The sequence below is a fragment of the Ranitomeya imitator genome, chromosome 3 (genome assembly GCF_032444005.1).
Source record: "Ranitomeya imitator isolate aRanImi1 chromosome 3, aRanImi1.pri, whole genome shotgun sequence".
Classification (NCBI taxonomy): domain Eukaryota; kingdom Metazoa; phylum Chordata; class Amphibia; order Anura; family Dendrobatidae; genus Ranitomeya; species Ranitomeya imitator.
In genome coordinates this window covers 777,669,367-777,685,800 of record NC_091284.1, presented here as the reverse complement: position 1 = coordinate 777,685,800, position 16,434 = coordinate 777,669,367, and the positions used below count along the sequence as shown (strand labels likewise).

General features: G+C 42.9%; 1 protein-coding gene across 2 annotated transcripts in view; it reads left to right on the top strand.

Annotated features, from left to right (window-relative positions):
• Positions 1-1,070: 1,070 nt before the first annotated feature.
• ZDHHC20 (zinc finger DHHC-type palmitoyltransferase 20) overlaps positions 1,071-16,434 on the top strand; it is a 72,853-nt gene continuing 57,489 nt past the window's right edge. For both annotated transcript variants that reach the window (XM_069759110.1, XM_069759111.1), the window contains exon 1: positions 1,071-1,236. In XM_069759110.1, coding sequence (XP_069615211.1) covers positions 1,119-1,236 — 118 coding nt within the window. In that variant the 5' untranslated portion in view covers positions 1,071-1,118. The remainder of the gene's footprint in view (positions 1,237-16,434) is intronic.

Genomic DNA, 16,434 nt, shown 5'->3' with positions numbered 1-16,434 from the left:
ACCCTTAAGGTACCGTCACATTTAGCGACGCTGCAGCGATCCAGACAACGATCCCGATCGCTGCAGTGTCGCTGGAGAGCTGTCACACAGACCGCTCTCCAGCGGTCAACGATGCCGTTCCTCTGGTAACTATGGCGGCCCTGCGCTTAGTAACCCGATGTTTACCCTGGTTACCAGTGAAGACATCGCTGAATCGGGGTCACACACGCCGATTCAGCGATGTCTGCAGGAAGTCCAGCGACGAAATAAAGTTCTGGACTTCTAGCCCCGACCAGCGACAGCACAGCAGGAGCCTGATCGCTGCTGCCTGTCACACTGGACGATATCGCTAGCCAGGACGCTGCAACGTCACGGATCGCTAGCGATATTGTTCAGTGTGACGGTCCCTCTAGACAATTATATAGTAGATGGAGGACTATGGGGTGTATTTTACCAAACAAGCAAAATGCTGCATATGCAGAGTGATTGGATTGTTTATGCCGGAATAAAAAATCCTTGTTCTCAGCAGCACAGCGCCGATGTAAACAGTAGATGTACTGCTGATAACATGATACTGTATGGTGATCTGTTAGTGATCTATTAGTGATCATTCTGTCCCCATCATTCTTTCTCAGACGGTGGAAAGAGGCCGGAAACAAGCGTCCAACGACGTCAGTATTGTCGATCACACTCGTTTAGCGGCCTGAGATCAGCGCAAGTAAATACAACCGAAATGCTTCTGTGTGATGGGCACTAGGTTAGCATTGGGGCCCCATTGTAAACTTTGCCTAGGGCCCCACGTTGCCTAAAACCGGCCCTGGTTGCAGCACATGTTGGGTCATGAGACCTGCCTCAGTGCGACACCCTCAGCACAGCTATAAAAAGGGGAAATATTACAAAGAAATTACTTCTCTTCAAGTTAACTTCCATTTTATGGCAAACCCCATTTCTACTTATTCGTAACTATGAGCAGCGGCGACGACCCACCCGCAGTACACCGCACCCGCCACCCAGCGCTCCCAGTGACGTCAGACAGTGTGACGCCGCATGTGGGCGTGTCCAGCTGGCTGGTTAGTGACGTGGCTCCGCCCATTTTACTGTCACAGTAGCAGCTCTGTACCGGCAGCTGCTGCAGGATCATGGCGCCGGCTCACGTCCTGCGCTGCTGCCAGCGGGTGGTGGGCTGGATCCCGGTGGTGTTTATCACGCTGGTCGTGTGCTGGTCCTACTACGCCTACGTGCTGGAGCTGTGCATCAGTGAGTACTGCCCGTCCTGCTGTGTGCGCGGCGCTGAGTGCACATGAGGTCTGATGTGTGTACATGGCAGTGCGCCTGCGGGAGGGGAGAAGTGCTGTGTGTGATCGCTGTGCTCCTGTGTGTGATCGCCGTGCTCCTGTGTGTGATCGCTGTGCTCCTGTGTGTGATCGCCGTGATCTGTGTGTGATCGCTGTGCTTCTGCGTGTGCGCTGTGCTCCTGTGTGATCCTGCGTGATCTCTATGTGCTCCCGTGTGTATGTGGGGACAGTGTACACATAATATACTGATAGTATCCTGATATATAATGAGCATACTGTCCTCATATATCAGTATATTGTGTGTATAAACTATACAGTTTGTATGTACACTGTCCTTGTGTGTATATACAGTATGTGATGTGTACACAACATACTGATACATGAGGACAGTATGTATATTATATATCAGTGTAGTGTGTATACACTGTATACAGTATCCTCATGTACATATGTGATGTGTACACTGTCCTTATATCAGTATATGTTTGTGCATTGTGTATACACTTTCCTCACGTGTTTTTGTGTGTATGTAATATATGTACAAATACATGGACCTCACGAATAATATATATGGTATGTATATTACTGTCCTTGTGTATAGTGTGTCACACACTGGCCCCCGTGTGCATATTTAATGTGTATATAGTCCTCATATATCAGTATATTGTGTATACACGGCCCTTGTGTTTGTGTTATATACGCTCCTCTACATTGACATTTCAACACCAGGAGAGAAAACAAGTCGTGGCATTCTGTAAATCACAGGCTGGAGAGATACTCTGTTACTGATCTGCAAACGATTTAAAAATGGAAACAACGTTTTCAAAACATCTCGATTTATTTATTTTTGAATATGAACGCCACTTACCTTGATAATATCAATGAGGTTATTAATGGTCTGAAGAATGTTCTGCCACGCTGAATGCACTTGGGCAAATCATCAAGATCCGCCGCTGGCAGCTTCCTTTGCTATTGCAGATCAATGACCTTATTTGCATATCAGTAAAATACGGTATCTATCCACCCTGTGGGTAACAGAATTCCTACGATTTTCCATTCTTGGTGTGACAATTGTATTTCTATGGGGTTATGTATGTAGGCGGTCCTCATATCGAACAATCTTATCTGTGGGGCATCCTCAAACGGAAGGTGGAGGAGCACAAGGTCTCCAACATCCACAGCTCCGTGATCTCGACATGGAGGAGTGGAAGAGGCTTCCTGTGATAACCTGTGAAGCTCTACTGAACTCCATGCCCAAGAGCGTAAAGGCAGCGCTGGAAAATAATGGCGGCCACACAAAAGACTGACACTTTGTGCACATTGTGGCCATTTTCACTTAGGGGTGTACTCACTTTTGTTGCCAGCAGTTTAGACATTAATGGCTGTGTGCTGAGTTATTTAGAGGGAACACCAAATTTACACTGTTATACAAGCTTTACACTGACTACTGTACATTGTATCAAAGGGTCAGATCATCAGTGTGGTCCCATGAAAAGATATCATGAAATATATACAACAATGTGAGGGGTGTACTCACTTTTGTGAGATAATGTATATCCGTGTGCATTTGTGTATCTTCTACAACTTAAAAATCTCCCAGCCTGAGTAGTCGGCCGTTACCAGCTCAGTGTGGGCACAGCCGACTCTGGGTGCCCTGCGTGTTGGGTTCATTTATTACTATGCAGACGTGTAAATCTTCTGTAATGTCTCACGTAGACCCCCATATGACGTGCCACGTACATTGTGTGCTAGCATCTCAGCAGTTTGTACTGCACCTCATTCTAGTAAAAAAGAAAAATCTATAAAAACAATGTATGCACCCACATAAACACTGTGCTATTGACCGTGCTTCTATGTCTGGTGACCAGCTCTACCATGTTTCCCTAAAAATAAGACACGTTCTTCATATTATTTTTTACTCTGACTGATGGACTGATTTCTTGAACAAAGAAATCAACATTTATTCAAATATGTCATAACACACATATCCACATGTATACGTACATACACATGAGCAAATACACATGCTGCACCTACACAGCACATACATACACATGTATATACACACACTGCACACATGCTGCATCTACACAGCACGTACATACACATGTATATACACACTGCACACATGCTGCATCTACACAGCACATACATACACATGTATATACACACACTGCACACATGCTGCACCTACACAGCACATACATACACATGTATATACACACTGCACACATGCTGCATCTACACAGCACATACATACACATGTATATACACATACTCCACACATGCTGCATCTACACAGCACATACATACACATGTATATACACACTGCACACATGCTGCACCTACACTGCACATACATACACATGTATATACACACTGCACACATGCTGCATCTACACTGCACATACATACACATGTATATACACACACTGCACACATGCTGCATCTACACTGCACATACATACACATGTATATACACACACTGCACACATGCTGCATCTACACAGCACGTACATACACATGTATATACACACTGCACACATGCTGCATCTACACTGCACATACATACACATGTATATACGCACACTCCACACATGCTGCATCTACACAGCACATACATACACATGTATATACACACACTGCACACATGCTGCAACTACACTGCACATATATACACATGTATATACACACACTCCACACATGCTGCATCTACACAGCACATACATACACATGTATATACACACACTCCACACATGCTGCATCTACACAGCATATACATACACATGTATATACACACACTGCACACATGCTGCATCTACACTGCACATACATACACATGTATATACACACACTCCACACATGCTGCATCTACACAGCATATACATACACATGTATATACACACACTGCACACATGCTGCATCTACACTGCACATACATACACATGTATATACACACACTCCACACATGCTGCATCTACACAGCACATACATACACATGTATATACACACACTGCACACATGCTGCATCTACACTGCACATACATACACATGTATATACACACACTCCACACATGCTGCACCTACACAGCACGTACATACACATGTATATACACACACTGCACACATGCTGCATCTACACTGCACATATATACACAGTATATACACACACTGCACACATGCTGCATCTACACTGCACATATATACACACACTGCACACATGCTGCATCTACACTGCACATACATACACATGTATATACGCACACTCCACACATGCTGCATCTACACTGCACATACATACACATGTATATACACACACTGCACACTTGCTGCACCTACACAGCACATACATACACATGTATATACACACTGCACACATGCTGCACCTACACAGCACATACATACACATGTATATACACACACTGCACACATGCTGCACCTACACAGCACATACATACACATGTATATACACACACTGCACACATGCTGCATCTACACAGCACATACATACACATGTATATACACACACTGCACACATGCTGCACCTACACAGCACATACATACACATGTATATACACACTGCACACATGCTGCACCTACACAGCACATACATACACATGTATATACACACTGCACACATGCTGCACCTACACAGCACATACATACACATGTATATACACACACTGCACACATGCTGCATCTACACAGCACATACATACACATGTATATACACACACTGCACACATGCTGCACCTACACAGCACATACATACACATGTATATACACACACTGCACACATGCTGCACCTACACAGCACATACATACACATGTATATACACACACTGCACACATGCTGCACCTACACAGCACATACATACACATGTATATACACACTGCACACATGCTGCACCTACACAGCACATACATACACATGTATATACACACACTGCACACATGCTGCATCTACACAGCACATACATACACATGTATATACACACACTGCACACATGCTGCACCTACACAGCACATACATACACATGTATATACACACACTGCACACATGCTGCACCTACACAGCACATACATACACATGTATATACACACACTGCACACATGCTGCACCTACACAGCACATACATACACATGTATATACACACACTGCACACATGCTGCATCTACACAGCACATACATACACATGTATATACACACACTGCACACATGCTGCATCTACACAGCACATACATACACATGTATATACACACACTGCACACATGCTGCATCTACACAGCACATACATACACATGTATATACACACACTGCACACATGCTGCACCTACACAGCACATACATACACATGTATATACACACACTGCACACATGCTGCACCTACACAGCACATACATACACATGTATATACACACTGCACACATGCTGCACCTACACAGCACATACATACACATGTATATACACATTGCACACATGCTGCACCTACACAGCACATACATACACATGTATATACACACACTGCACACATGCTGCATCTACACAGCACATACATACACATGTATATACACACACTGCACACATGCTGCATCTACACAGCACGTACATACACATGTATATACACATGCTGCACATACATACACATGTGTATATACACACACTGCACACATGCTGCACCTACACAGCACATACATACACATGTATATACACACACTGCACACATGCTGCACCTACACAGCACGTACATACACATGTATATACGCACACTGCACACATGCTGCATCTACACAGCACATACATACACATGTATATACGCACACTGCACACATGCTGCACCTACACAGCACATACATAGACATGTATATACGCACACTGCACACATGCTGCACCTACACAGCACATACATACACATACGGTACATACCAGTCTCTCCTTGAGTTCCTCTAAATTCCTGCTGTTAAAGGATCTTTGGTGACATCGTAGTTACATGACTCCATACTGTATATCCAAAACATTTTATCACCTGACGGAATAGCTCTGCTTACTACATTGTTCTACTTCCAAATGGCAAGTTATTGCTAATGCCTGTATGAATAGAGCCTTAAAGGGGATGTCACACAGTCAACACTTATTATAAATATTACCGCTCAATTTGCAGGTTTTGGGACTGACTGTGATAGCAGAGCACAACTCTAATGCCACTGTGTTGCATTGGGAAACCTAGGGCTCCCATTCTCCTGATTAGGCCGGTGTCACACTTGTGAGTGCAAGGCGAGAAACTCGCGCGTCAATACCCGGCACTGCTGCCTGCCCTCTGGACCGGAGCGTTCGGCTGTATGTATTTCTATGCAGCCGCACGCTCCGGTCCTGAGTGCCGGCGGCAGTGCCGGGTATTGATGCTAGAGACTCGTGGGAGTTTCTCACATTGCACTCGCAAGTGTGACCCCGGCCTTAATGGGAGTCTCAACCCTGTAGATCGTGGTGATTAGGTTTGGCACACCTTAAATATTTCTAGGATATTCCCTGGACGTGCTATAAATATCTGACCAGTGGAACTCCCTCCTCTGATTAACGAGCAAGCTTTGTTGGCAATTTTCCAAGCTCCTGTGGAAATCGGTGGAGAGACCCCCGCATGCAGTGCTACCGTTCTGTCGCTGATTCCACACGATAAGGTCTCGTTCTCATGAAAGCTGTGGTTCCCTATACGTCCAGGGTCATAAAGGGTTGAAAATATGGAACAAAAATAAGTATAAATCGACCACCTTTTCCCCGTTTAAAAAGTAAATTAAAAGAAAATAAGAATATTACATTTTACTGCATCCGTAAAAGTCCAATCTTAAAAAATATAAAATTATGCAACCCATGAAGTTAAATAGCCATTTTTTTTTGTTGCAGCACCCCAACCCCCACCCTCAAGATGCAATAAAAAGTAATCAAAACTTTGTGCTCCAAAATTACATCTTTAAAAACTTTAGCGCACCACAAGAAATAAAACAAGGCTTGCATTGCTTCATCACTGAAAAATACATAAAAAAATGTGTCTCTGAAAATGGCGACACGAAGCAAATATTTTTAAACCAATAAAATGACGGGGAAAAAAACTATGTAAATTTGGTATCGTCGTCCTCAAACTGACCTGGAGAATCACGGTGCCAGATCATTTTTTTTTATATCACTGAATCATGTAATAAATGCAAAACTCAAAAACAAGTGTTGGAATTGCAGTTTTTTTTTATTAACTATTTCATCACACTTGAATATTTTTTTTCCCCTGTATTTTTTGCCCGTACGATGGCTTTTTTTTTTGCAGGATGAGTTGTACTTCTGAATGAAACCGTTCATTTGACCACATAGTTTATTGAAAAATGAGAGAAAAAAAATCAGTGTAAAATTTCAAAAACTGTTGTTTTTTTTGTTTTTTTTGTAATTTACTATGTTCACTGTATGGTAAAACTGAACCAGTAATACGGTTCTTCAGATCATTACGAGGACGCAGATATCAAACATGTATAGGTTTGTTTTTTATTTAAGTGGTGAAAAAAAAATCTGAAATTTGTATGCAAAAACGTTTTTGCATTTGTCACCATTTTCCGAGACCTGTAGCGTTTCCAATTTTCGGGACCTGTGGCTGGGTCATGGCTTATTTTTTGCATCTTGATCTGACATTATTGATACCATTTTGGGATAGATACACTGTTTTGATTTCCTCTTATTGCATTTTGTTGCAATGTAGTGACGACCCAAAAAAAAGTAATTCTGGTGATTTTTTTTTCTCGTTACGCCGTTTACTGATCAGATTAATTTACTTATATTTTGATAGATCAGACATTTCTGAACTCAGCAATGCCAAATATGTGTATTTACTTTATTTTTTGTTTTATTTTGAATGGGTCAAAAGGGATTTTTTTTAAATAATTTTTGAATTTTTTTTTTCCTGTGTTCATGTTCAATAGTCCCCATAGGGGACTTGAAGCTGCAATTTCGATCAAATTCGTTCGCCTGTGCTACATATATAAAGGCTTCAGTACTATGAATAGCAGCAATCACGATCTTCCATGAAAGCCAGTCATTGCGTTCACAGGAAGATCTTGATGACCAACATGGGGGTCTTCTGCAGATGCCTGGCTTTCATGACAACACATCAATGCTTTGCGATCGCGTGACTGGTGCCGAAGGACGGGTCTTGTGACGTGCTTCCTGACAGCGTGTGTTAAATGCTGCTGAGAGTGATTGATAGCAGTTTTTAACTGGTTAACAGCCACGGCTCTCGGATCCACATGCGGCTGTAGCGGCACTTGATGACTGGTTAAATCAGCCATCGAGTGCGGGAAAGATGCGGACTCTGCTCTGGAGCCCGTATCTAAGGCAGGGACGTAAATATACATCACCGGTTATGAAAGGGTGAAGTATTATATAGTAAAATGAATGGTATCATTCAAAACTGCAACTTGTCTCATAGAAAAATAAACCCTCATGGTTATGTCGTCGATGGGTGTGGGGGGAACATGGCTCCTGGAAGATGTGAGGAAAAGATGATGGCGAAGAAACTAAAATTGTCTGTTTGTGTTCTGATTGCTGCATTTTACTTAGAAGTCTTAATGGGTGTACATGAGGGCCGTCATCGTACAGTAAATGGGCGTATGGGTGAAGGTTTCTTTCTTTCCTTCTTGTTCTTTCTTTCCTTCCTTCCAGTATCCAGGGGCGGCACATATATAACATGGCCTGTGACTGTATACGTGGCTTGTATGGTATCATTGCCGCCATGTTTCTTTCTAGTCTTGAAGGAGTGTAAGTTCTGCCTGTGGTCGGCCGCTTTCAGAACAACACATTTCCTGTCATCACTAACGTCTCTCTCCTCTTACGTAACAGACACTGCTGGTACATAGGATGAGGTGATTATACTGGTGCAGGGATTTTAGAGACACCTCAGGTTAGGACTGTTGGGCAGATAAAGATTTTATTAGGTTTTTATTCTCATCATTGGTGAAGGAGCCATGACGGTAGATGCGATCTCTGTGGTAAACGTCTCCCGCACCGTTCACCTCAATACGTTAGAAACACTTCTCGGGTCCAACACAACATCAGATTGCACTCGGACCAATGTTACTCTTTGGGGCCGTGCACATGTCCAATTTTTTCCTCAGACCAAGTCTGTCTGAGGAAAAAAACTTGCATCAAAGCCGAGTTGCATCCGTAAACAAGATTGCACAGGGTCATGCAAGTTGGCGGGACCGTCAAAAACATCGGACCGGACTTGAATGACATCTAATTATAGTCCGATTTTCATTTCATTCTCCACATATGAGAAAATCTGATCACGCTCCTGATCACGCTCCTGATCACGCTCCTGATCACGCTCCTGATCACGCTCCTGATCACGCTCCTGATCACGCTCCTGATCACGCTCCTGATCACGCTCCTGATCACGCTCCTGATCACGCTCCTGATCACGCTCCTGATCACGCTCCTGATCACGCTCCTGACCACGCTGATTTTCTTGAATGAGAGAAAATCCGGTCGTCTGACCCGAGCCTTAAAAGGAACCTGTCACCCCCAAAATCGAAGGTGAGCTAAGCCCACCAGCATCCAGGGGTTATCTACAGCATTCTATAATGCTGTAGATAAGTCCCCGATGTATCCTGAAAGATGAGAAAAAGACCTTTCCCGGCACCTGCGCACTGCAGTGTTTTGCTCTGCCCTCAACAGGGCAGACAAAGTACGCCTGCTTCAGAGCCACAGCGTGAAGACAAGAAGAGGACGTCATCATAAGAAGCTGGGAGGCCCCGGGCCGGATGGCGATGCCCATCGGACCAGAATCGGACCGCGACCGCCCCTGGGTGAGTATAATCTAACCTCTTTTTCTCATCTTTCAGGACATCGGGGGCTTACAGTATCTTCAGCATTACATAATGCTGTAGATAAGCCCCTGATGCTGGTGGGCTTAGCTCACCTTCGGTTTTGGGGGTGACAGGTTCCCTTTAATGTGAGTACGAATTCTGCAGGTTTAAGAGGTCTTCCGTGTTAAGAAAAGTGCCACAATGTCATGTAAAGCAACAAGAGCACATAGTTCTCGCCATCCAGCGCCGGATCGCCACCTCTGCTTCAGTCGTTGCGTTTTGGCTGCAGCGGTGACATCACTTCGATGACACATATCACTGCTGCAGTCAATCACTATGCTTGTCTGAGGAAGACGACACAAGCCGCTGAGCTCACTGTGAGCGATCGATGTGACGTCATCACTGCAGCCAATATACTGAGACAGGACCAGCGGCGTTTACTCTGGATGTCGAAATTGGGGGAAAACTATCTGATTTTGTTATTTTCCATGACTGGCATCATTTGTTGTTCACTTTTGTAAAGGTGGAAAACCCCTTTTAAACTGTTTGAGTAGTAAAAAAAAAAAAATGTGTCTATACATAGCCTAAGAATTATTATTACTACCAGTCTTTAAATATGTACAGTCCCAACAAGTAAAATCCTTTCCACCTCCCATAGGCTGTGTGCACACGTTGCGTTTTTGTCTCATTTTTTTTTCTGTGCAGAATTGTCTCAAAACCTGAAGGGTTTCCTGATGCCAGAAAAGTGAATGGGAATCCGGACGTCTCATGCACACGTTGCTTATTTTTGATTTGCAGATTTGTCTGCAGAATGTCAATTCTTTCAGTGTTTTTACTGCAGATTTCACTCATACTAATAAGAGGGGGAAAAAATCTGCACCAAATCCATGAAATCATCAAAAACGTGTGTATTTTATGCAGCGTTTTTTTTTTTGCCAAGTGATGCAGAAATTTCTGCACCAGATACTTAGTGTGCACATACCCTGTGTGTAATGTTGCCCTTGTTATTCATGAGAAATCCTGTGATGAATCCAATCCCGGTAAGATTAGTACTAAAGGATTAGGATTTATACAGCTGTCAGGCCTCACGCCGTGCTGCATTGTTTTTTTGTGCCGGTGTGTTATCAATGGGTTACAGTCTGACCAGTATATACCAGTTTGTTCGATATATGGATATGGCGGACTTTGACATATTTATGGCATCCTCCATACACAAGCTTTTCTCCTTTTAGTGCTTGACTTGTGAAAAAAGCCACAATTTTTTTTTATATATATATATTTTTTCCCCCTTACATTTTTAGCATTGGTAATTTTTAAAATAATATAAAAAATATGGAAAAAAATATGGAAAAATAAAGCCATATCTAGGGTCATGGACACATTAACATCTATCTAGCCAAGCAAAATTGAACAAGCAAGTACACTGGAAGTATACTTAACCACCAAGACCCTCCCATCAATAACTAAAATGCAGAATCTGTTTGAGCTCTATTGCAAATTCTCTTGTTGGGAACATCAGAAATTCCAGACAAGAAACCTAATGAATTTTATGCATGGGCTCTAAGGGGTAACGTTTCTCCTTGTGGAGAGTAAAAAGCCAAGCCTGGCGTGTCAGAGTGAGGAGACTTATAAGCCACGCAATCTCTGCCCTATAAGTCTCCTCACTCTGACATGCCAGGCTTGGCTTGTCACTCTCCCTAAGAAGAAATCTTACTCCTTAGACCACAATCCGGAGCCTCTCACCTAGCCAAATCAGATCTCATATTTTGTATTGATGAGGGGCAGCACCCCAAAACACCGTGCCTGCACATTGAGATTCTGGTTTGGAGTTTAGCCCAAGTCATATTGCAAGGCTTGTTAAAGAGTCGATATTGACTTTTAGAAAAACTCAGCAGGTTCGCCCCACTATTTAGGGTATGTTAACACCAGGCTCGGACTGGCTCGTAGGGTAACAAGGGAATCCCCTGGTGGGCCCCTGTGCAGATCTGGCCCTCCAACCCCAATTAGTACTTCTCAGAATTTACTTTATTCACTCTGCACAGAAAAAAAAGCAGCATCTCATCACTCGTTAACCAAACTAACCAGTTTATTATTATATAGAAGCATAGGTAAATTTGTGTGTAATATTTGTATACAGGTGAAAAGTGCCCCCCCCCCAAGTTAATGTCACTGGTGGCCCCTTGGTACCCAAGTCTGGGTACCAGTAAGGGTTTTTGTTGATGTTCTGAAGCAGAAACACTCCACATATGAGTTTTATAATTGGAGAGTTTCTGTTTCAAAAACTTTGTAAAATTGCGCAGTGTGAACAGTGCAGTGAAGAATGGTTGCTCCGGAGAGCTGCAGTTTCCCACGATCTGGAAGAAGTCAAGTCATGTAACTCCGAGAGATCCAGATAAGATTATGCCATTGTAAATATTTCGGTATGGCTTTTTCCCGGTGAGGAGAATGTTAAGGTGATCTGTGGTGTACGTAGGGCCGCACCTTCGGGCTGATCTTAGTCGTCACGTAGGACATAGTGCTGCATAGTTTCACTATTCAGAGTAAGCAGAAGACGGAAATTGTCTTTGGTGCATGATACTCTTGTAACGCTTTGATTTTATGAATACTTACATTGTACACCACAAGGATCAGGACTGTGAGTTGTCACATTGTATCCGTCCGGGGCCGTGTAATGTGCGGTATTGAAGGGAATTTGCTGAATACCTGGCTGGGATTTACATAGCACTAGACCATAAAAAGCGTCACTCCAACCAATTAGTTAAAGGGAACGTATCACCTGTATTTTCAATAATAAAATAACACACCACTCCATTGTCTTTTCCATTTCAGTGCCGTAGTGGTGCCACTAATCTAAGTTCCCTGACTCTAGTCTCCTACTTACTAGACACCGCCATCAGCTCTTCCCGGCACCGTTCTCTTCCCGCGACGCCTTCTTGCGACCGTAACTTCTGGTTGACCGGAAGTCAGAAGTGACAGTCGCAAGTTCTCAGTGTAAGTGTACGGGAGACCCGTCCTGGCTCTCATATACTTAAATTGAGTTGTGACTTGATCGCCGAGCAAACACTGAAGCGATCTGCAGGTCACAAACTGCTGGAGACCGTCCAGAGCAGCTCCGAGAACACCAGAAGATGGCGACTGGTAAGTATAAACCTACCACCACTCCAGCGCTGCAGGGTAAAAAGAAAACACATTGGAGTGGTGCTTTATTCCTTAGATTATTTTTTTCATGTCGTTTTTTTTTTTTTTTTTTTATGTTTTCTGTCTGTGATTATGGGGGCATTTGTTTTGACCCATATTAAAATCATTCAGAGCAATGCTTTACGGAAGCCTCGTGAACGTAGGAATCTATAGTCCAGAGATGTTCAGTGTCTTCTCTAGGAGAGAGTTGTGGGCATGCTCTGTGATCTGTGCAGAGGTGATTGCGCAGGGAGTAGCTATCAACCAGTGTTATCCATATATACCTTTCATTATTTTCCTGCCTGTGATGATAATGAGACTGCTGACGAGTGACCTATACAGAACAAGATGTATCAGTCTCGTATAAAGGTCAATCTTAGTGATGAGCGAGTATGCTTGTTACTCGAGTTTCTCTGAGCATACTTGGGTGGTTTCTGAGGATTTGGATGTGCTCGTAGGTTATGTTTGTGTCCCCGCAGCTGCATGATTTGTGGCTCTTAGACGACCTGAACACATGCAGGGAGCGCCTGTTTGTAAGGGAATCCTCACATGTATTCAGGCTGTCTAGCAGCTGCAAATCATGAAGCTGCGTGGACTAGAACATGATATACACCAACCATCTGATGTATTATGGGGCCTTCTGACTGTCCCAACAGATGATGGAATTTCAATGCCTGATGTTTTCAGGGAAGATATGCTACGCTTGGCAATGTGTTTCTCCTCCATCCCCATTGAAAACGCACAAGCACTGGGCAGAGCTGAGCCCTCTTGTGTATGGTGGACTCAGGAGAGAGAGCTGTGAACTGAAGGTTTGTTCGGCAGATGACCACCTGAAGGCTCCGTGGCCATGGATAACTGCAAGATTTCTGATTTTTTTTTTTTTTTCCCCCGATGGTTACATGGAAAATTAATAATTCATATTATTGCATTCTCTTCACAGGATTTAGCATTTGAAAAATAGGTCACTGCACACTGCAAACTAAAAGTATTGTGGCAAGGAGTAGACCAAAGATGGCAGATCCTGTGAATAGTAATGGGGAACAGTTAGGCTTGACCACATATGCCTCTCGTTGGATTTTAGCCCCTACAATCTTTTGATTCTACTGGAGATAAGCAACTTGTCTCTCCCAAGATTTGGGGAGTCTTAGTGGAGCCTTATGCTTTAGATACACTCGTGTACATTTCCCCTACATTATATCTGCTTGTGGATTGCAAGCATTGATCCCCTGCATGTGATTTATAGATAATGTTTTTATTATTATTATTTTAGTGTTTGTGTCTATAGTTGTATTTTCTGGAAGCAATGTGTATGTGTGGCTGCTGTGCTCATCCGGATATATGCTGAGAGGTGCGCGCCTGTCTGTGTGTAGATTGGTTTGTCTGTTTACACCAGTGTCAAGTGCTTGGGATTTGTTTCGGAAGTATGTCATTATGTCATAATGAGCTGGATGAAGCCGAGAAGTGAAAACCACAATATCCATTGTAGTGAAAATACTTTTTTTTTTTTTTGTACTCCATTAATGCATCTTACAACCTCCAAGTTGTTGAGACTGTTCCCATGAAATTAACACGTGGGTCCTTATTTTACCTCTGTAAATAGTTTGCTTTCTTTAAGGATGAGGCTATTCTCAGACAAGTGGCGTGACCCCCCCACCTCAAAAACAAATTGGCATCTTGTTTGCAACTTGCTGTTGCATGACTATTTTAGTTCTCTAATTTTGGTGTTAGAAAGAAAATGGTCGAATCACAGATAAGTCGCAGATGCACTTGACTTGCATTCAAGATTATAACAAGTGAGTTGCTTGCGACAGGAAAATGCAACAAGTTTGCGAATATTTGCGACACTGTGTCCGCAACCTCCTCCAACTTCGGAAAAGTGTAACACAATACAGAATTATTAGTTGCAATGCCACACTGCGATTTCTATGTTGCACAACACGTCGTCGTGTAGCCTTAATCCAACAGAATAAAGAATCACACAATACTCTGTCAGATGCAATTTGTATGAAGGTATTAGAACTGATATATACACTACCGTTCAAAAGTTTAGGGTCACTTAGAAATTTCCCTTTTTTTTTTTTTTTCAAAGATAAGCACGGTTTTTTCCAATGAAGCTAACAATGATTTAGAAATACAACTCTATACATTGTTAATGTGGTAAATGACCATTCTAGCTGCAAACGTTTGTTTTTTGTAATGCAATATCTTCATAGGTGTATAGAGGCCCATTTCCAACAACCATCACTCCAGTGTTCTTATGGTACTTTATGTTTGCTAACTGTGTTAGAAGGCTAATGGATGGTTAGAATACCCTTGAAAACCCTTGTGCAAGTATGTTAGCACAGCTGAAAACAGTTTGGCTGATTAGAGAACCTATAACCTGACCTTCATTTGAGCTAGTTGAGAATCTGGAGCATTACATTTGTTGGTTCCATTAAACTCTCAACATGGCCAGAAAAAAAGAACTTTCATGTGAAGCTCGACAGTCTATTCTTGTTCTTAGAAATGAAGGCTATTCCATGTGAGAAATTGCCAAGAAACTGAAGATTTCCTACAACGGTGTGCAGTACTCCCTTCAGAGGAGGGCACAAATGGGCTCTAACCAGAGTAGAAAGAGAAGTGGGAGGCCCCGCTGCACAACTGAACAACAAAACAAGTACATTAGAGTCTGTAGTTTAAGAAATCGATGCCTCACAGGTCCTCAACTGGCAGCTTCATTAAATAGTACACGCAAAATACCAGTGTCAACGTATACAGTGAAGAGGCGACTCCGAGATGCTGGCCTTAAGGGCAGAGTGGCAAAGAAAAAGCCATATCTGAGACTGGCTAATAAAAGGAAAAGATTAATATGGGCAAAAGAACACAGACATTGGACAGAGGAAGATTGGAAAAAAGTGTTATGGACAGACGAATCCAAGTTTGAGGTGTTTGGATCACACAGAAGAACATTTGTGAGACACAGAAAAACTGAAAAGATGCTGAAAGAGTGCCTGACGCCATCTGTCAAGCATGGTGGAGGTAATGTGATGGTCTGAGGTTGCTTTGGTGCTGGTAATGTTGGAGATTTGTACAAGGTAAAAGGGATTTTGAATAAGGAAGGCTATCACTCCATTTTACAACCCCATGCCATACCCTGTGGACA